The sequence below is a fragment of the Budorcas taxicolor genome, chromosome 10 (assembly GCF_023091745.1).
Source record: "Budorcas taxicolor isolate Tak-1 chromosome 10, Takin1.1, whole genome shotgun sequence".
In the NCBI taxonomy this organism is placed as follows: Eukaryota; Metazoa; Chordata; class Mammalia; order Artiodactyla; family Bovidae; genus Budorcas; species Budorcas taxicolor.
Genome location: NC_068919.1, coordinates 50,402,881 through 50,425,363, shown reverse-complemented (window position 1 = coordinate 50,425,363; position 22,483 = coordinate 50,402,881). Strand labels below are relative to the sequence as shown.

The 22,483-nt window shown below is 44.2% G+C and overlaps 1 protein-coding gene across 1 annotated transcript in view; it reads left to right on the top strand.

Annotated features, from left to right (window-relative positions):
- The window catches only part of AQP9 (aquaporin 9), a 51,090-nt gene extending 30,722 nt beyond the window's left edge, over positions 1-20,368 (top strand). The window contains exons 2-6 of the mRNA XM_052647192.1: positions 4,049-4,175; positions 10,529-10,666; positions 12,580-12,698; positions 14,894-15,111; positions 20,194-20,368. Coding sequence (XP_052503152.1) covers positions 4,049-4,175; positions 10,529-10,666; positions 12,580-12,698; positions 14,894-15,111; positions 20,194-20,368 — 777 coding nt within the window. The remainder of the gene's footprint in view (positions 1-4,048; positions 4,176-10,528; positions 10,667-12,579; positions 12,699-14,893; positions 15,112-20,193) is intronic.
- The last annotated feature ends 2,115 nt before the right edge of the window (positions 20,369-22,483 follow it).

Here is a 22,483-nt window from a genome sequence, read left to right as displayed (position 1 = left end):
AAAGAAAGGCAATGCCAAAGAATGCTCAAACTACCAAACAATTGCACTCATCTCACACGCTAGCAAAGGAATGCTCAAAATTCTCCAAGCCAGGCTTCAGCAATATGTGAACCGTGAAGTTCCAGATGTTCAGGCTGGTTTTAGAAAAGGCAGAGGAACCAGAGATGAAATTGCCAACATCTGCTGGATCATTGAAAAAGCAAGAGAGTTCCAGAAAAACATCTATTTCTGCTTTATTGACTATGCAAAAGCCTTTGACTGTGTGGATCACAATAAACTGTGGAAAATTCTGAAAGAGATGGGAATACCAGACCACCTGACCTGCCTCTTGGAAACCTATATGCAGGTCAGGAAGCAGCAGTTAGAACTGGACATGGAACAGACTAGTTCCAAATAGGAAGAGGAGTACGTCAAGACTGTATATTGTCATCCTGCTTATTTAACTTCTATGCAGAATGCATCATGAGAAATGCTGGGCTGGAAGAAGCACAAGCTGGAATCAAGATTGCCGGGAGAAATATCAACCTCAGATATGCAGATGACACCACCTTTAGGAACTAAAGAGCCTCTTGATGAAAGCAAGTGAAAGAGAAGAGTGAAACAGTTGGCTTAAAGCTCAACATTCAGAAAACAAAGATCATGGCATCTGGTCCCATCACTTCATGGGAAATAGATGGGGAAACAGTGGAAACAGTGTCAAACTTTACTTTTTTGGGCTCCAAAATCACTGCAGATGGTATCTGCAGCCAGGAAATTAAAAGACGCTTACTCCTTGGAAGGAAAGTTATGACCAACCTAGGTAGCATATTCAAAAGCAGAGACATTACTTTGCCAACAAAGGTCCGTCTAGTCAAGGCTATGGTTTTTCCTGTGGTCATGTATGGATGTGAGAGTTGGACTGTGAAGAAAGCTGAGTGCCAAAGAATTGATGTTTTTGCACTGTGGCGTTGGAGAAGACTCTTGAGAGTCCCTTGGACTGCAAGGAGACCCAACCAGTCCATTCTGAAGGAGATCAGTCCTGGGTGTTCACTGGAAGGACTGATGCCAAAGCTGAAACTCCAATACTTTGGCCACCTCATGCGAAGAGTTGACTCACTGGAAAAGACCCTGATGCTGGGAGGGATTGAGGGAAGGAGGAGAAGGGGACAACAGAGGATGAAATGGCTGGATGGCATCACCGACTCGATGGACATGGGTATGGGTAAACTCAACGAGTTGGTGATGGACAGGGAGGCCTGGTGTGCCGTGATTCATGGGGTCACAAACAATTGAACACGACTGAGCAACTGAACTGAACTGAGCATACTACTGCCTGTTGGTATGCAAAGGAATCTAAGAGATTGTTTTCTAGATAAGGAAGCCAGGATCAGGCACTTGGAAAACAACTGAACACAAATTGTTCAGTAGACAGTACAAATGAATTACAGAGAGAAAAGACTAGGCTTAGTGAGAAGACTATGAAAGAGTGATGAGTCCAGAAAGATTACTTGATAGTGAAGACCAAAAAAATTGAGACAGCATGGCTGTTTCTGTGTCTAAGAAGGGGAACAATAAGGCAGTTCTTAATGGTGAGAGCATGGAATCATGTTGGAAATTCTATCAGCAATACTATAAATGACAGTTCTCTCATTTTTTTAAAGAAGAAAGTTACAGAAGAAGGAAACAAGGGTAAGTGACCAATTCCCTAGTGATCAGAGTATGATAATGTCAGGATATCCAAGGTCTACTTCCCTGCTGCTGTGAATGCAGGACAGAGGAAGCAGGCAAGAGAAGATCCTAGCAGGCAATTACTTGTCTGCCTCATTAATTTTCAGGCTATAAAACCAGGAAGAAATGATGTCAACATGGGCTGAAAGCTTCTGAATAGCAATTTCTGACTAGGCAAACTGAAGTGCTCACCTTGTTTATTTCTCCTGCTCATTTCCTGCAGTGCACAGCATCAGTTCAGTTTTGTTCAGTTGCTCAGTCGTGTCTGACTCTTTGTGACCACATGGACTGCAGCGTGCCAGGTTTCCCTGTCCATCACCAACTCCTGGAGCTTGCTCAAACTCATGTCCATTGAGTCAGTGATGCCATCAGTTATCCTCCCTAGAAAAGAACAAAAAAGCAATTTCAGCATCTAGGGTGGAAGAGGACAGTATTAATCACAATGAAGTTTGACAGAACAGAAGCCTCCCCAGGTCCACTCAGACCTTTTAAAGCTTTTACACCCCCTGTAGAATATCACAAGTCCATGAATATCACACCATAAAAGAGGGAAGAAGTTTATTTGGAAAGTGGTAATAGCTCAGGACTGGCCCGTGTTTGAGTGTGTCTCTCCTTACCCCTGGTTGTCTAAATCAGGTCTTCTAAGCTGTCAGGAATGTTTTGTTTTTTTCCTCTTTTGAGAAGAGGCTGCCTAAATGACAGTTAGCTTGGAAGTTGTACTTGGGGCATTTAATTGATCTTAAATTAAAAAGAAAGACAGCAGTGTGGTTTTAATTCTGACATTTATTATAACAGATAAGGATTCTAGAAAAAATAATGTCAAGTCTAGGTGGAACTGTTAGGCTGTGAGATGGACTCGGGAATATTTCATTTCTTAAAAAGGGAAAGGGAACCATGTTCCTGCTACAGCTTAACTTGGCTCTCAGTATAGGGTCTGGAGCCAGATCTGTGATTAACATCAAAGATAGCCCCATGCCTGTGATGTGCAGCCCTGGTGCATCCCTCCAGATGTCAGGTCCTTCTCCCTACTGTCTAGCAGTTAGAGTTAAGTCAATATATCTTAGAATCAGGGACTGGAGGGGATATTAAAAGATCATCTAGGTAATTTCTCTGCCTTCAGGGAGGAGTAAAACAAAACCATTCTATATGTGTTAAACATCCCTTGTTTGTAAATCATATTTCTTTAAAGGACTTCACAAATGAGCCCCAAGGGAGCTATTTAGAATTAATTCATCACTATCAGGAAATGGTTGATGTGCATCCTCTCTCATTTCAGGTTCAGACTTCCCTTCTCATCCTTTGGTGAAGAGACACCGTAGTTGGTTATTATCATCCTGATAAGAAGCCTTCCTATTCTTTGTCTCTTGTTCCTTGAATACATTTGTTTCTGAAAACTTGCTTCACATACCCTCAAATCATATCCATTACTTGATGCTGAGTCCTCCCTCCAGGTGGTGCTCTTCTTTAGTTAAGAAACCCAAACTGGGATCTGTATTCTAGAAAAAACTTGGCTACTTGACATCTAGGAGCAATGATCTAATGATCCTCCAGCCCCAGACATTCCTTCAGGACAACACTGGCTCTTTAAACCACAGCATGAGGATGGCCAATGGTCGTGTGCTGTCCTGTTGAAATTTATGCAACTGTTTCATCTTTCCCAATAACCCTCCCTCACCAAATGTTCCCTTCTTTCCCCACCTTCTACCCTCCCTTCCTCTCTCCCTTTCTTTCTGAAGTATAATTGACATACAAAAGTGAAAGAAAGTGAAAGTGAAGTCACTCAGTCATGTCCAACTCTTTGCGACCCCATGGCCTGTAGCCCACCAGGCTTCTCAGTCCATAGGATTTTCCAGGCAAGAATACTGGAGTGGGTTACCATTTCTTTCTCCAGGAGATCTTCCCGACCCAGGGATTGAACCCGGGTCTCCTGCATTGTAGGCAGACGCTTTACCGTCTGAGCCACCAGGGAAGTCCATAGTTTCAGTTTTATAACATAATGATTAGATATTTATATATAATGAAATGATTACCAAATTACCCAATTTATAGATTCATTAAAAATTTTAACACTGTGAAGGCCTAACAAAACTCATCCATCATCCAGATGCAGCCTCGGGACCAGCATTTTGCTACCTGTGCCCAGTTGGAAGATTATAAGCTGATTTATACGAGGCCTGTGGCAGCCTGGTTTGTGAATGTGCTTGAAAAATACAATATTGTAAAGTAAAAAATAATAATAAATGGTTAAAAAAAAAAGAAAAATGCTTCTTGTTACTGTGACTTCCCATTGTCTTTGATGGTGGCCATCTTCACTCACTTATTGAGTTTCCTCTCATTCCAGGTCCTTGGATGTGGTTCTGTTGCCCAAGCTGTTCTCAGTCGAGGACACTTCGGAGGAATCATCACTATCAATACTGGATTTTCAATGGCAGTTGGAATGGCCATTTATGTGAGTGCAGGTGTCTCTGGTAAGTACCAGAAACTATGACGATGACTACTAACTCAGCCATCCCAGTGTGCTATCACTGTTCCGGGTGCTTTACATACCTTAACTGTTTTAGACCTCAGCAGTCCTGCAAGAATATGTCTTTGATTCTATTTTTATAAATGACCAATTTTAAATGGCCAGTAAATAAATGCTAAGTGACTTGCCGCTTTGGCAACCTGTAGCAAGAGACAGAGATGAGGGTTGGAGCTCAGAACTGATTCCTAAATCTGGCCACTGAATCGTATTCTGCACCTGTCAATACATTCTTTTATAAGCTCCATCTTACGCTTGAAAACCACTTCCCATCTATTCTGCGAATGGCCCGTGAAGATCACTCCAACAGAGGCAATTCCCTAGACCTTTATCAGAGCAATCACAGAGGGCCCTGGGCCATTTGCAAAGTAGCTGGTGCTTTCATGGAGGTGCAGGGCTAATCAGGAGGTCTTGGTCCAACCCTGCCGCGAGTGGTAGACTAATTAAAAGCAATTCTCGAGGTTCTGAGAAGCAAAATGAAATGAGACTTAATGCAGCCTGGGACCTTAAGAAGGAACTGTGAAAACTACCCACTTCCCAAAGGGTTGCAGAATCCTTAGCAGCCTTGTCTTGGGGACTCAGAACACTAAGGTAAGACTGTTGGGGATAAGGGAAGATGGGGACCCCAGTGTGCTGGGCACTGTACGGGGTGCTGTATACAATTTATCTCCTCTCTCTTCTGTATCATCTCCTCTCTCTCCTACAGCAGCACTCTGAGGCAGGTATTACTGTCCATTCTACAGAGAAAACTGGAGGCCTGAAGATTTTTGCTTTTTGCTTTGGGTTTGTGCTCAGTCATGTCTTTGCGACCCCATGGACTATATATAGCCCACCAGGCTCCTCTGTCCATGGGATTCCCCAGACAAGAATACTGGAATGGGTTGCCATTTCCTACTCCAGGGGATCTTCTCGACCCAGGGATTGAAACTGTGTCTCTGTGTGTCCTGCAATGGCAGGTGGATTCTTTACCACTGTGTCATCTGGGAAGCCCCCAAGGGGTTAAATTAATTGCCAGACATCTCGCAGCTGGTAAAAAGGCAAATCAAAGATTTGGCCCAGGTTCATGAGACAGCAAAGCATAGGTCCCCATTACTAAACAACACTTCCAACGATCTATCATGGGAAAGGCAGTTTAGACAGGGCTGTGCAGGTCCAGAACAGGGCAGGACGGCCCAGGGGAGGATCCTGCAGGTGAGTTGGCTGGACTGGTGACAAGCACTGCCATTGTAGCACTGAAGAATGACTCCCCAGACCCACTCAGACCCTAAGGGGACTAGGTACACAGAACAGTCATTTGCTGGTGGGCTGCCGTCTATAGCGTCGCACAGAGTAGGACATGACTGAAGTGACTTAGCAGCAGCAGCAGCAGCAGCAGCCTTTCCATATCATATGGGCACTCAGATCCTGAGGCAGTCCAGGTTACAGATTCCCATGTATGTGGTTTGTTAGGTAGGAGCAGTGTTTCTGTTCAAACTCATGCCGAGCCTTTGCTGTGATCCCTGCACTCTACTGCCTACCCGAGATGCAAAAATAACCAACGGGCCATCCTGAATGGGCCAAGGCTTGATGACAGTGCAGGCCTTGACACCAGAGACAGAATACCTTCTTGGCTTCAAACAAGCATGCAGAATGCTCTATTGCCTCCCCCCATACCCTTCCAACTACATTCAGACAAGTGTGGTTTCCACAAACCATGCAATATAAATGTAGGCATATTCTCAGCTACTTTTTAAAGGTGGAGATGTGGTTTTGCAGTATTTCACCTATATAACTCCCTGAATTGAATATAATCAAATATTTACTTGGATAAATTGGTCCCAGACCTTACCAATGTAGCTGACACTTCACCACCACCGCAGTCAATGTCTGTTTGCATATATCGATATATTTGGAGTTATCATGGGAGGAAAAGGGGCAGAGACCAGCAGGAAGGAGAGGAGGGAGTGAAAGATGGTGTGAGGTCTTCCCATCTGGCCTTTAGCCTGGGGTTGATCAAGCCCCTATGCTCAGAGGAGTAAGGGGACGGTTTTCACGAAGCGCTGTTTCTGAGCAAGGCTTGGGAGCTGACCAAATTGTTTCAGAGAGATTGTGAGATCCCCAAATCCAAGGAGAACAGTTTCTGAGCCTGGCTAATAGAAGGCAGCTATTGCTGTTGTTTAGTCGCTAGATCGTGCCCAACTCTTTGCAACTCGATGGGCTATAGCCCGCCAGGCTCCTCTGTCCATGGAATTCTCCAAGCAAGAATATGGAGTGGGTTGCCATTTCCTTCTCCACAGGATCTTCCTGACCCAGGGATTGAACCCACGTCTTCTGCATGGGCAGGCGGATTCTTTGCCCCTGAGCCACCTGGGATGGCAGTATTGAGCTGGAGAAAGGGAGCTTATTTCCCATCTCTGTTTGGAACTAAGTGCTATTCAGGCTCCCAGGGAAATGGGGAAACAGGCACAGATAACACCCTGGCCCAATGATGACATCAGTGCAGACTCGGTATTGGCTTTAACAGCCCGGGAATAGGAGAGGAAGATTGGGGGTGGGGGAGTGATTCTCTCATAGTGGCTGCAACCAACATACTGGTTTGCGGACACTTGTGAGGCCCTCTTTGGGAATTCCAAAAATAACCAATGTATATTAGGCATAAACATAAAGGGGAGCCCACTTTGTGGTCCAGACTGGGAAGGTCAGCTGACCTCTGGTTTTGGAACATAAAGCGTTACTTCTCTGCACAGGAGTCACCTACCCTGCTCCGTTGTGAGCTTGCCAGGAGTCTGGCAATCCAGTCTGGCCAATCAGAACTTGCAATGCCTTGATTATGCACCACCCCACACTCAGCAATTGCTCTGCTGACTTGTGCCTAGACTAGGGCAGCTGTTTCTGATGCAGCATTTTATAGGCAATAAAAATCTCCAGAAAAAAGCAAGATTGCTTAATGAGAGCTCAAATAGTAGGATTATCTCCATCATAGAGTTGTCTGTGGGTGGCAGGGAGAAGGGGACTCATCTAGGACAGAACCCTGAACCAGATCACCTTGCTCATGTAAGACTTTCATCTCGGGCCTCCTCCTGGGCTTCAGCTCCACCCACCCGTGGCCCTCTCCAACTCTAACACTCCTGTTTCTCCCACAGTGCTGCTCTGTCTTGTCCTTCAGGTAAGGGTGAGCCGAGTGATCACGCATCTCTGCAAAGAGAAACTCTCCTCATTGCTTTGCAAAGTGCCCTCCCAGACATACCCTCTCTGACCCTCAAACAGCTTTCCCTCTGTCGATGTTTATGGCCTGAGCTATCTCAATAAAGACCTATGGATATTTATATCTCCAACTTTCATATCTTGAACACCTACTAAGTGCCTTTTGGTATGTGAAGGTCAAGGTGAATAATAGTTCTGGCCTCAGAGTGCTTTTGAGAGACTAAAAGCATAAATCTTTTATGCTTTAAACCTACAGCAAGTTTTATTTTGGAAAAGGAGCTTGGTAAATAATAACTCTCCCATTGGCGGACTCATCTGAGGGGAGATATTTTTGAGTGGAGGTGATTTCTTATGTCCCCGGGTCCTTTCAAACTGGTTCCCTCCAGCCTGGCTGGGTGGCGGTGACCCTCCAACTAGCCTCTGGAAAAGAGAAACAGGGCTGGCTCCAGGAACTCTTCCCCTGCCCTGTGTGGTCCCCTCTTCTAAGCCCTGTTTCCAGCTTCCTAGTAAGCTGTACTCTTGCCAGTCTCCAGAATTATGACTGTCTTAGATTTAAAAGCAAAACAAAACAGGTGATGTGTGTGTAAGTCTTCAGGAAGTCACCTGTGCTTTGATGTATTGACATTTTCTTACTCATATGAGCCCCTGAGGGGCAGAGTCAGGTGAAGACAGGGCCCTCATAGTTTAGCCAGCTGTCAGAATCCCTCCCCACTGCAAGCCCACCTTGGCTTAGAGATTCAGGAAAAGTACAACTTTCTTCCTGGAGGCAATGAGAGGAGGGAGGCCTCCAAAAACAAGCTTATCCATAGGTTCTGTGTGGAGTCAAATGGCAACGAGTCATCATCATCATCACTATCACTGCTTTGTTTACAGCTATTTCCATAACCCAGGGGGCCACATTTTGGTGTGGTTACACGGACAGTCACTCTAATCCCCCCAACACACATACTAAACGTCTTCTATACTCTCCACATGTGTGTCCTTCATCCCTAGGAATCAAGCCCATATGTTCAACTTTTGAAATTTTTTCACCTGTCTTCTAAGGCAGAGAAAACCTTTATGAACTTGTAAAGAAAACCTAGAAAAGTTAAAACATAGAACATAGGCCCTAGAGTTCAAATAAGTTTGGATTTGAATCCGAGACCTACCACTTATTAGCCATGTGACCATAAACTGTTACTTCTCAGTTTCCCCACCAGTGAACTGGAGTAGGACCCATCTCACTGGTTTCTTAGGAGGATCAAGTACATGTAATTACCCATATGACAGCATCTGGCAAGTGTTCAATATGTGTGGTTGTTGCTGCTACAGCAAAGTTAGCCAGGGATAGCAGTAGCCTACCCCCGGAACAAGCCCTCTGCCTGAACTTGCAAATGGATAAGAATCAAAGAGGATGATTTCTTCGGTCAGAGTTTAGGTTGGAGCGAAGGAAATGTTATTCCATTTCTGTGTGTGAGATATACATTGTCTATGCAGAGAAACTACAGAGAATCCATTCAGATGTTGTGACCACTTCAAAATAAACTGAGCCCCTTACCTCAGTGAGAGGCACAGCCCACCAAGGGAGGGCCATTAAAGATAAGTCTCTTTTTCAGTCCTAATATTATTGCTATATCCTCTGGACATGGACTTAGGAATTACTAGATATAGAATTAAATCTGCTAAATATATTATATAAACACATTGACTTTAAAATATACTGAAGCTAACAGTTTATATCAATCTCTTTGGGGTTATTGATTTATGGATAGGCAAAGCCCAGTAGAACAAACTGTGGAACATTCTTAAAGAGATGGGAGTACCAGACCCCCTTAACTGCCTCCTGAGAAATCTGTATGCAGGTCAAGAAGTGACAGTTAGAACCAAACATGGAAAAGCAGGCTGGTTCCAAATAGGAAAAGGAGTACGTCAAGGCTGTATATCGTTACCCTGCTTATTTAACTTCTATGCAGAGTACATCATGAGAAACGCTGGGCTGGAAGAAGCACAGCTGGAATCAAGATTGCTGGGAGAAATATCAATAACCTCAGATATGCAGATGACACACCACCCTTATGGCAGAAAGCAAAGAAGAACTAAAGAGCCTCTTGATGAAAGTGAAAGAGGAGAATGAAAAAGTTGGCTTAAAACTCACCATTCAGAAAACTAAGATTATGGCATCTGGTCCCATCACTTCATGGCAATAGATGGGGAAACAATGGAAACAATGACAGACTTCATTTTCTTGGGCTCCAAAATCACTGCAGATGGTGACTGCAGCCATGAAATTAAAAGACGCTGGGAAGAAAAGCTATGACTAACCTAGACATTTATTAAAAAGCAGAGACATTACTTTGACAACAAAGGTCCATCTAGTCAAGGGTATGTTTTTTCCAGTAGTCATGTATGGATGTGAGAGTTGGACTATAAAGAAAGCTGAGCACTGAAGAACTGATGCTTTTGAGCTGTGGTGTTGGAGAAGACTCTTGAGAGTGACAGCCAGGAGATCCAACCAGTGCATCCTAAAGGAAATCAGTCCTGAATATTCATTGGAAGGACTGATGCTGAAGCTGAAACTCCAATACTTTGGCCACCTGATGGGAAGAACTGAATCATTTGAAAAGATCCTGATGCTGGGAAAGATTGAAGGCAGGAGGAGAAGGAGACGACAGAGGATGAAATGGTTGGATGGCATCACTGACTCGATGGATACGAGTTTGAGCAAGCTCTGGGAGTTGGTGATGGACAGGGAGGCCTGGTGTGCTGCAGTCCATGGGGTTGCAAAGAGTCAGACATGACTGAGCGACTAAACCGAACTAAAAGCCCAGTAGAGAGAGATGATAGATAGATAGAATGATAGACATATAAATAGACAGAGACGGAAAATAAGCCACTTGAGTACAAGTTTCTTTATAAATTTGAGAAAGCTAAACTTCCTGAAAAGCATCTAATGATGCCATGAGGATTAACAGTCCTCTCTTCCTCCCCACTCTCACACACACACCCCTCAGTGTCCTCACATATGGTTCCTTACCTAGAAGACTGAGTTCTGCCTGCAGTCCCTAGACAAGCTTTTCTTCACAACAGTTCTCCCTGGCCTGCCCTCTGACTTTCTTAATCACCTTGTCTTCTTTGCAGGTGGTCACATCAACCCAGCTGTTTCTTTTGCAATGTGTCTTTTTGGACGGATGAAGTGGTTCAAATTCCCCTTTTATGTCGGGGCCCAGTTCTTGGGAGCCTTTGCAGGGGCTGCAACCCTCTTTGGCATTTACTATGGTGAGTAGGGGCCCTGAGTCCAGAGATTATGGAGAGCTGAGTGTAAGCTGAAATTCAGGATTACTTGGCAGGAAGAGGTGAGATAGAACAGGACACAGTCTGTCATACACTTGACAGGCAGTTCTAAGTGTCCTGAATGAAAGTGAAAGTGTTGGCTGCTCAGTCGTGTCCAACTCTTTGCGACCCCATGGACTGTAACCTGCCAGGCTCCTCTGTCCATGGGATTCTCCAGGCAAAAATACTGGAGTGGGTTGCCATTCCTTTCTCCAGGGGATCTTCCCAGCCCAGGGACTGAATCCGGGTTTCCTGTATTGCAGGTGGATTCTTTGCCATCTGAGCCAGCAGGGAAGCCCTTCTAAGGGTCCTAAGTTCTAGTTAATGGAGCTAACATTATTCTCAGGCACATTCATGAAGCCTCTTAATGAAAATGATCACAACTTAAATGAAGGGGAGAACATAAAGGAATTCTGTCTTTAGACCCAACCAGTACTACAATGTAAACAATGCCAAAGCAAGCAACAGGCCACTGGCTTCTCCATAGCTTTTTCTGAATTGGCTGGGAGAGAAACCATTGACTTCTCTCAAAGGGAATGATGAGTAAATATTTAGAGAAGGAATTTAGAGCAAAGCCTTTGAGGGAAGGAACACAGCAGAGAAATGGGGTGGGTAGGGAACCCCATCTCCCTTTTGTCCAATAGCCAGGGTTTCCATTTGGCAGCAGTCCTGGGGGAATCAAAGTTCTGACAATGGAAGACCCAGACTTTAGTTCCATATGAATTAAGTAGCTGTGTCGCTTCAATAAGTCATCTGACCTTATTGGTCTGTTTCCTCCTCTGGAAAATGAGAGAATGAACTAGATGTCTTCAGAACCTCTTCAAGCTAAAAAATCTTGGGGTTCCATAAAATCAACTGTTACGGTAGTTCCTTCTATCTAACCCAAAGTAAATCTCAATACCTTATAACTCTCAAACTGGAACAATTAGGAAAGTAGAATTTATGAGCCAAGCCTAATAGAGGTGCCTGTGGAAAGGCACCTCTTCCTGCAGACTATCCTAAGAATTCGAGTGTAAGAAAACTAAAGGAGAAACTCACGATGAGACCAGAAACTGGAGAGTCAGCGGCTGGGTCAGGAGAGGCCTGGGGGTCTGGGACAACCTAGACCACACTGGCTATGCCAGGGTCTGCTGTGTCTCTTGCTCTAAGGGCGTCTTCACTGTACTTGATGCCTCAAATGCTGGACTGCTATTAGGGGTTACTGAGAACCCTCTGGGAATCATGGATTCTGCCTAGAGCAGGTCTAAGCTTCACTTTGGCTTTTAGTCAATCTTGCAAATTCCAACAATTCCCCTCAGAGAAAACTGATTCCCAAGACCCACTGAATAAGGATTTGGCTCAAGTGTGGAGAGAACTATCCAGGGCAGCCAGGGCTTTCTTTCTCTGACCCGTCACCCTGGGAGCTCTCTGCTGCTGCTAAGTTGCTTCAGTCGTGTCCCGACTCTGTGCAACCCCATAGACGGCAGACCACCATGCTCCCCTGTCCCTGGGAATCCCCAGGCAAGAACACTGGAGTGGGTTGCCATTTCCTTCTCCAATGCATGAAAGTGAAAAGTGAAAATGAAGTTGCTCAGTCATGTCTGACTCTTAGCGATCCCAAGGACTTCAGCCTACAAGGCTCCTCCGTCCATGGGATTTGCCAGGCAAGAGTACTGGAGTGGGGTGCCATCGCCTTCTCCGTGGGAGCTCTCTGGGCATCTCTAAAACTACCATACTAAGAGACGAAGAGAGGCAAATGATATGGATCTGCCAAACTGAAGCTGGCTATTTGTCTGTACTTGCTCAGCACAAGACCTGGCATAAGTCTCCCTCTCTTCTGCCCAGAGGACACTAACGTGCCAGAGCTCTGTCTTCCATAGATGCATTTATGTCTTTTGCTGGTGGAAAACTGCTCATCGTGGGAGAAAACGCAACAGCACACATTTTCGCGACATACCCAGCTCCGTATCTGTCTCTGGTGAATGCATTTGCAGAACAAGTAAGTGTATATGCAACAAGACCCAACTTCAGTGAAAAGACATAATCTAATAAGGAGGATGCATAGGAACATTACAGGCCTATCAGAAAGGAAAGTCTGTGTTTCCAAAGTTGGAGGTCCCTAAGCATAACCCTAGCTTTGCTGACAAATTCTTGTGCTTGGCCAAAGTTGAACCACTGAGTTTCCTACTTCCTCTTTAAAAAGTACCCTTGTTTCACATCCGTTGAAATTCAGAGAAAAGTGGAGGAGTGGACATTTCAACCCTGTATGGGCAAATGGGGTTTGCTTTGCGAAACTGTCTCATTTGTCCACATCATGTAAACGTATCAGTTCAGTTCAGTTCAGTCACTCAGTCGTGTCTGACTATTTGCAACCCCGTAAATGTACAGATCTGGAGAAAAGACGTTTTGTTATCAGCTCAAGAACTGTGAAGTGTGGTAGGCGAGCTGAGGGTCCTCGGTGTCTCCCCATATGTATAGGTTTATCTAGACTCTCTAGGCAGCTAGAAGTGTCTCTCCTTTTTGACAGTTAAACAAGGGGCATCCAAGCATTTGTCATGTAGCCAAAAGCACAACTATTCTGGTCTTAAATCAGTTGTCTGAGTCTCATCCTGATTCTTCTGCTTAGGAGCTCTGTGCCCTTGGGCAAGTTTCTTAACCTCTTTCAATCCTCCTTTCCTCAACTGTAAATTGTGAATAAATAGGATTTATCTCACAGATTAGTGTGAGGTTCTAATGAGAAAAAGCAATGAAGTACCTGGCACATAATAAGTATCTGGTAAATAGTGGCTGTCATTTAGTTGTTAAAGTAAAATAGTAATACAATTTCCAAATAATAGTTTAGAAATTTTAAAGTAGAGTCTGGGAGAAACACCCACTATACCACACCACTTCAAGATACCTGCTATCACTGTTTGCATAATCCCTTACAACTTGTCTTTTATGTTATTTTCAAGTATAAAACATAATGCATATATAATTTTTTACCTAGTGTCATAAGTATTTTTAAATTTTACCACATGTGTGTGCTTAGTTGCTCAGTCGTGTCTGACTTTTGTGACCCCATAGACTGTAGCCCGCCAGGCTCCTCTGTCCACAGGGATTCTCCAGGCAAGGATACTGGAGTGGGTTGTCATTTCCTTCTCCAGTGGATCTTCATGACCCACAAATCAAACCCAGGTCTCCTGCATTGCAGGCAGATTCTTCACCAACTGAGCCACGAGGGAAGCCTCCAATTTTTTTTTTAAATGTTACCACATAGTTTTTGTTTTCTAATTTTTTTTTCTGAAAACATACCTGTTCATTTTCATGTTAACCTAGAAAAATATTTCATGTTAACCAAGGTAAATATTAATCATCACATTGTACACAGATTTCATATTTATTGTTTTTAGTGGCTGTATAATAGACTATAGAATGGGCACTACACAATTGCTTTTGCCCTGTTGATGTGGAATCCAGTTTTCCAGTACTATAAATAATGCTTAAATATGTATTTGCATATTCATTTTATGATTTTTCCATATTTTAGATTATTTCCAAGGTGTAGTTCTCAAATATCCAACTGGGTCCAATTGAGTACACACATTTATGGGCTTTTTAAAATACATATTGCTAAATCATTGTTAAATTGCCTTTCAAAAGTATAAAACATGATTAGTTCAACCAGGAAAGCCTGAGAGAACTGATATCATTTCCCTAATATTTGGTATTGCTTGGATTTTTTTCATTACAAATCAGTTGTCCCCACTTGTTTTTCAAATCTCTTTTTCTTTTATGAACTGTCTTTTCATTTTCTTTGCCCATGTATTTACTGACGTCTCATATCGTTTTTCTCACCAACTTGAATGAGCCCCTTTGTTCATTTTTCCAGCCTGCAGCTTGCCCTCTATTTACCTGGTAGTAGCTTAACAGGTCAGTGCAGTTGAGATACAGTCTCTAGAGTTAAGCTCTCTGCATCCACACCTGATTGCCACTGACTGTGTCACCTCAGTCAGGTAACTAGTCTGTAAAGGATAGAGATATTAGCACTCATGCCTAGGACTGCCAATAAGAAGAAAAGGCTCTGACACAGTGCTCAGCCAGTGTTATGTTGCTTATTACTAGGTTTGTTTTTTAACAGTAGGGGGTGCATTTTGAGGTGGGCCAGTGGGAAGAACACAAGCTGAACCCCTCATACATTTTCTCCTTACCCAGGTAGCTGCCACCATGTTCCTCCTCATTGTCATCTTTGCCTTTTTTGACTCGAGAAACTTGGGAGTCCCCAGAGGCCTAGAGCCTGTTGTCATTGGCTTCCTGATTGTCACCATCGCCTCCTCTCTGGGAATGAACAGTGGCTGTGCCATGAACCCGGCTCGAGACCTGAGTCCCAGACTTTTCACTGCTTTGGCAGGCTGGGGGTTTGAGGTGTTCACGTAAGTAAAAAAATGATCGGGGAAGAGGGAGGAAGATTCATGCTGCGCCTCAACGTGGAGGGCTGGGCTTCGACCTGGAGATCCAAGAGAGCGCAGATGGGAGGGTGAGGGTAAGAGCACCCTCGTCGTAAGTGTGGAACGTATCCCTGGTGATTTATGATGTGTGTGTGTGTGTGTGTGTGCAAGACAGAGAGAGAGAAGGGGGAGGGAGACAGAGACAGACAGAAAGCAATCACGGGCACTATTCTGATCACCACCACTGGCAGCGCTGGAGCCGCTACAGAGTAAGCATTGTGAGGACAGGGGCCTTCACCGCGTGGTCACTGCTTTGTCTGCAGTGACTGAAATAGGGTCCAGCACATAGAAGCCTCAGTGAACGCCACTGAACAAAAGGATGGATAAATGCTCTGTGCCACATATGTTCTAGGAGATGAAGGATACAAAAAGAATCAAGCAGCATTCCCTGTCTTTTTTGTTTCTTTTGTGGTGTCGGGTCTTAGTTGCGGCACATGGGATTTTCACCACGTCATGCAGAATACTTTGTTGCGGTGCACAGACTCTCCCATTGTGGTATGCAGGCGTAGTTGCTCCGTGGCATTTGGGATCTTAGTTCCCTGACCAGGAATTGAACACATGTCCCCTGCATTACCAGGCAGATTGTTAACCATTGGACCATCAGGAAAGTCCCCAACATACCCTATCTTTAAGGAACAAACAATACAATGAATTTTCTAGAGCAGTGGTTCTCAGCCAGTGGCAATTTTGCCCCCAAGGATGTTTGGCAATGCATGTTGACACTTTGGGTTGTCACAGCTGGGCATGGTGGGGGCAGAACTTGTCACCAGTATCTAGTGGGTAGAGTCCAACGGAGGATACTGCTAAGCATCTTACAGTACGCAGGACAGATCCCCACAAACAAAAATGCTGAGTGCCACAGTTGAGGAGCTCTGTTCCAGAATGACCATACTAGAGCATGAAAAGGTGGAAAAAAATGTTCACAGCTAGGAGGGATCCTTCGTATTCTTTCAATGGACCACTGAGAACATGTTAAAGGTCTCCTTATTTCCAAAGCCCAGAATTAACCCATGAGTTTCCTTTAATTCCAATTTCCTGAGGTTCACTCCAGGAGACTACTGTCCTCACCTCACCACCAAGACATCTCTGTGAGCTTCACACAGACCCCTAAAACAAAGACGCGCCAGAGTGATCTGGCCTCGCTTTGAGCCGTGCTTGGTGATTCACCCAAAGCTCTAAGCGTGATGGTGGTTCTAAAACAGGTCTTCCCTGTTCTCTTTGCTTTGTTGAACTTTTGGTAGAGGATTATCAGCCAAATAGCTAGGAGCCCACATCTGTGATACTGAAATCACCTAATGCCAAACTCTGAGCACCGCATCCCTTAGGATCAGGACTTTCCCCCTCATGCATGCATTCATTCATCCATGCAGCTTCCTAATTCCTTATTCAAGGCCCAGTGCTAAAGATGCCCTTTACTGTTGCTGCCCTTCACTGCTTCGTTTATGTTCTGTTTCAGAGGGTGAGCATAGCCTCTTACACAGGTTGAAGCTGTCAAATGACTAACCCCAGGAGTTGAGAGAAGATTTGCAGCTTCAGATTTAGGAACTATGGGAGTAGAAATAGGGGCATTTTATAGTATTTGGACATGTTCAGCCAGGGACAGAGAGGCTATTTCAAGCAGAGAGGCATCTGTATCTAAAGACAGCATATCAAAATGACACATGATCTAGTCTAGTTGGAAGGCTGTATGAAGAAACTTGGAAGGGCAATCGTTTCAGATCATAGAGGTCTAGATTTCTAGAACAAGACTCTGGGATTTTTGTTCCTCTCTTTTCTGTAGATTACAGGGAGCAGCAAAGGATTTAGGGCAAAAGTTTGATGTGTTTAGAACTTCAATTTACCAAAAATTAATCTGACATCATTATATAAAAGAAATCAAAAAGGAGTAGAAGGGGCAGATACCAGTTATGAGATAGCTAGGCTGGCTGATAATCCTCTACCAAAAGTTCAAAAGAAAATCTTTGAGCGGTAACAGGACTCCGAAGGGTCCCTAGAGTTCCGTCCTTTCAGGGTTTTCCACCCAAGACAAGCATCTCAGGAGATTTCCTAGTTTGAATCCACATCCAGGATCTCAGATGAAACCTAGACTGCCTTATTCTCAGACCCTCATTTGCCCCTGTATGGCAAGAAGTGAGGATGAGAGGGGAAGAGGTTCCCCAGGGTCTGACAAGGGTAAGACAGACCCCAGCTTACTCTTGCTTTCCCTTAAGTACTAGGATATAAAAGGGCTTCTCTGATGGCTCTGATGGTAAAGAATCTGCCTGCAATGAGGGAGACCAGGGTTCCATCCCTGGGTCAGGAAGATCCCCTGGAGAAAGGAATGGCTACCCACTCCAGTATTCTTGGGCTTCCTTGGTGGCTTAGATGGTAAAGAAACTGCCTGCAATGCAGGAGACCTGGGTCTGATCCCTGGGTCAAACGGATAATCTGGAGGAGAAAATGGGAACACACTCTGGTATTCTTGTCTGGAGAATCCCATGGACAGAGGAGCCTAGTGGGCTACAGTCCATGGGGTTGCAAAGAGTCAGACATGACTGAGCAACTCACACACACACACACACACACACACACACATTAGGATGTAAGCACGTGGTCTTCACTAATTCACATTAAAGTGTTAATAGCTTAATAGGTGAAGGATCTCAGGGATATTGTTAATTTTAAAAATAACTTAGCCAAAGAAATGAATCCTTGATGATAGTACCTTATGCAACTGACACAGTTTTATGGTATCCCCTCAAATCATAGCACCCCAATGACCTTGTTTACCTGTAAGGCCAGGCAGGAAGCCACATCAAATCTCCTCCATTTAAGCCTTGTGACCTTAGCACAAAATATCCAGTTCAAGAGGGTCCAGACAGTGAAAGAAGGACATGCATGCTGGCAGGTATCTTGGCCCCTAATCTGTTAAATGACAGTGAGAGGTTCACCACAAATCAGTGCTGGAAAAAAGGAAGTGATGGACCAAATAAGGTGGTTAAACTCACTCCATGTGCTGAAGAGAGCTTCCCCAGTGGCTCAGTGGTAAAGAATCCACCTGCTAAGCAGGAGATATGAGTTCGATCCCTGGGTCAGGAAGATCCCCTGGAGAAGGTAACTGCAACCCACTCCAGTATTCTTGCCTGGCAAATCCCATGGACAGAGGAGGCTGGTGGGCTACATACCAGGGGGCTCGCAGAGTCGGACACGACTGATTAAACAGCAGCATGTGCTGAAGAGAAGGTGCCTCTCACAGAAAATTCTTTTCATAGAAAATTTGGAGGCACAGGATAAGGGTCTGTGAGAAGAGTGGAGTGCAACGTCCTCTTTCCTGCACAGTACGAGTGCCATCTGGTGGCCACTGTGCTCAATCTCAGTGCTCTTCCCTGGAGCCTGCATTTACGATCTAAGATTCAGGAACTAAGAGAGTGCTTGCATGATACGGATTAGGAAAGGACCGCGGTATAGATGGAAGTATGAAGCTCAGAGATGGGGAGGCTTGCTCAAAGGCCTTCTGTAGTCCTGAGATCCCAGGTGGCTCAGTGGTAAAGAACCTGTCTGCCAGTGCAGGAAACACGGGAGACTTGGTTTTGATGCTTGGGTTGAAAGATCCTCTGGAGGAGGAAACGGCAGCCCACTCCACTGGAGCAGAGAATCCCATGGACAGAGGAGCCTGGCGACTACAGTCTGTAGAGTCATAAAGAGGCGGACACAACTGGGCACACACGCACGCGCGCACACACACACACACACACACACACACACAGCAATGTGCTAAGTGCTCTAAACCCAGGACACTCCTGAGATTAGAACTAGGTCTCACGGATTCTAGAATAGGCCCCCCTTTATTATTTTTAAATAATTTTATTAAAAATATTATATTAAATAATATATTTCCTTTATTATTCTTTCTAATAAAAGTTAGAAACAAACAGTCCCATGGAAATAGTTATTAAAAATAAAATTGTAAATAGCAGCCATGAATATGCCCCCCAAATAAAACACTGTGAAATTCCTCTGCAGAGTTGTGCTCCTTTTGTTTCCTCCGCCTCCTCTGCATTACCCTGAACTTTTTGTTCATAATTATCCTTCTTTTAAAAAGTTTTATCTCAAATGCACATATCCTTAAACAACTACACAACTATACTATATAGTTTTACTTGCTTCAGAGCACTCATGGTCCTTTCCACTGAATTATCTGAATGGATTTTCTGTCCCCAAAAGAGATGGTGACAATTCACAGAGACACCTGATTTCTCCCAGAACTAGACCTCCAATAATAGTGTACTGACACTGAGAACTTCTGGAGGGGAGAGGGAATCCTTATCAGAAAATACATCTGAGTAAGCTGTGACCTCAAAATATAAGTATGGAATTAAATTATATTTAGTATTTAATTCATATATCTACCTTTGAGTTTTTAATTCATTCATTGACAAATGTATCCTGACTGTTTATCTTGTGATTGCCCTCATCCACCAATCACGTCCAGGAATCTCTCCACATCCCCCTTCCATTCACAATCCCCAGGACTCGCCACTTCAGTATGAAGGAAAGGCCACTCCTGAATAATTGACCTGAACTTGCCCTAGATGCCCTCAACTGTTGCCATGGGTTCAGGGGCTATGTTTTCTGAAAGGGAAATAAATGGGACATTTCTCTCACAGGTATTAATAGAACAATGGAATTGGTCAACTGAAATCAGTATCCTACTAAATAGTACCTTTAAGCAATTAACACAGACATTTTTCTGGCATCCCCTCAATCATAGGATGCAAATGACCTTGCTTACCAGTAAGGCCAGGCAGGGAATGCTCCTCCCTTTAAGCCCGGCACATCCAACTCAAGAGGGTCAGGCCAGTGAAAGGATACTGGTTACCAAGCTACCATGAGTGCCATCCTACTTAGCTCTTGCTGATTGAAAAAGAGCCATGGGTAGGAGAACAACTAGCTGGTTAGTGAGTAACTGGCAGTGATCCTAGAAGGAAGGCCAAGCGATGTGTCACTTATTTCTTTGTTTGCTTTCAGAGCTGGGAATAACTTCTGGTGGATCCCTGTAGTGGGCCCTTTGGTTGGTGCTGCTGCTGGAGGCCTCGTCTATTTTCTTCTCATTGAAATCCACCACCCAGATTTGAACCCAGACTTGGAGGCAGAGCAGCCAGAGGAAAAACCAGAGAAATACGAACTGAATTCAATCATGTAATAGCGTGCTCAGGTCTGGGTCTACAGTTGGCTACCTACTGGGCTTTACCTTTCACAAAGCATCCTCACACACATTATCTAATTGAATCCTCCTAGTGACCATCTGGGGTAAATATCAAGCTGCTCATCTTTCAAATAAGAAAACAAAATCTTAGGGAAGCTGAGTCGCCTAAGGTCCCATAGAAAGTTGAACATCATTGAATGCATCCTATACATATCAGATTAATAACTGCACAGAAAGTTTGACCAGCTCCTCCTGGCTTGCCAGAAGCGGGATTGGCAGCTGCCAGAATTTGCACACAGCCTGGGCAACATTCTTCTGGATCCTAAGTTATAAAGACTGCCACGGTTTGATTTTAATCCCAAAAACACTACAAAGGGAAGAGGTAGCCCCAGATTTTTCATCTGCTGAAGAACATTATCAGAGGTGACTAAGGGTGACCCTTCCTAGGCCACCCTTAGTCTTGCCAAGTCTTGATCTTCCTGACCATCCCAGCATTGTACATTCTAGGAATTTCCTCTTGGTCAGGCTCCTCCCTGTCACTGTAGTCAAGAGTCGGTGAATTAGGGAACTCTGCTCAATGTTATGAGGCAGTCTGGATGAAAGGGGAGTTTGGGGGAGAATGGATCCATGTGCATGTATGGCTGAGTCCCTTTTCTGTCCACCTGAAATGAAACCGTCACTGCACTGTCAATCGACCATACTCCAATATAAAATTAAAAGTGTAAAAAAAAGTGTCTGTGAATTACAAGCATGAGAAATTCTTCTACAGCAAGTGATACACTTCAGTCAAACTGTTATAAAGCTCAGAATTCCCAGACTATCCAGTTTCTCAACTGTTTTGTAATGATAACAGAACAACAAAAAGCGTATGTGAAATGTCTCCAGGGGGCTTTAATAGACAGTAATAGACCGACATATGGAACTTCTTCTTGCTCTGAAACTACTGGCATTTCCTATTTGAAATAAATTTAGAGTGACATGTTTGTTTGGAGTTTTTATGAGTAATAAGATTGTGAAGCCCAGTTAGTTCAGAGGTTGTCTGACCTATCTACAAACAAAGATCTCTGGGGAATTTCTAAAAAAACAACCTGGCAAACATCTTGGTGATTATGAATGGGTGTAGCCAGTGTGGAGAACATTGGTTTGGTTAAAGTACATGGGTTTCCTTGAGAAACATGTCTAGTGGTGTCCAAGTAATTCCTGGTAGGATTCTCAGACTTGGGGTCCTCAGGGGTTAGAGGGAAGTGGCTCTCAGAAAGGGACAGTTTACTCCTCACTCTCACCTACCACCCCTGCAAGGGGACATTTGGCCGTGTCTGGGGACAGTTCTGGTTGTCACAGCTGGAGTAGGAGTGTTATTGGCATCTAGTGGGTAGAAGTTAGAGATGCTGCTGAACTTCCTACCATGCACAGGATAGCTCTCCCCTGCAGTACCCATTCATACCCAGATGTCTTCAGTGCGAAGGTTAAGAGACCCTAGATTCAAGAACAGACAGACACATAAGAGAAGACACTGAAGTCATGTGCCTTGATCCCAGTTCTGTCAAAAACAGAGATGCCAGATGAGTCAGGACCAGACCCCGTGGGTACATTGTACTTCTTACCCCAAATCAAGAGGTGACCTCAAATTTGAGTTTTCAGGTTGGACAGTGGAATCTATGATCCCCACAGGTGCTCATTAAACACTGCTTGGTGATTAATGGCTGGAATTATGAAGAGGAAATGTGCGCTTAAGGAAATCAACCACAGAAAGATTTTTTTTTCTTATGGAAAAAAGAAGCTCTCTTGTTCCAGGTGCGTGCACTCAAATCTCAAATCCTCTGTCTTTCCCAGTTTGCCTAGGTCAGGCTCTTATCCAAGAGAACATCCATGTTTCAGAAGTCAGTAAGAGCCAAATACTTATCTTTAAAAAACAGATTCTTGGGACTTCACTGGCTGTCCAGTGGATAAGACTTTGCCCTCCAATGTAGGGGTTCCATCCCTGATTGGAGACCTAAGATCCCACATGGCTCTTGGCCAAAAAAAAAAAAAAAAAAAAAACCACCCACGAAAACATAAACCAGAAACAATATTGTGACAAATTCAATAAAGACTTTAAAAACGATTCACATC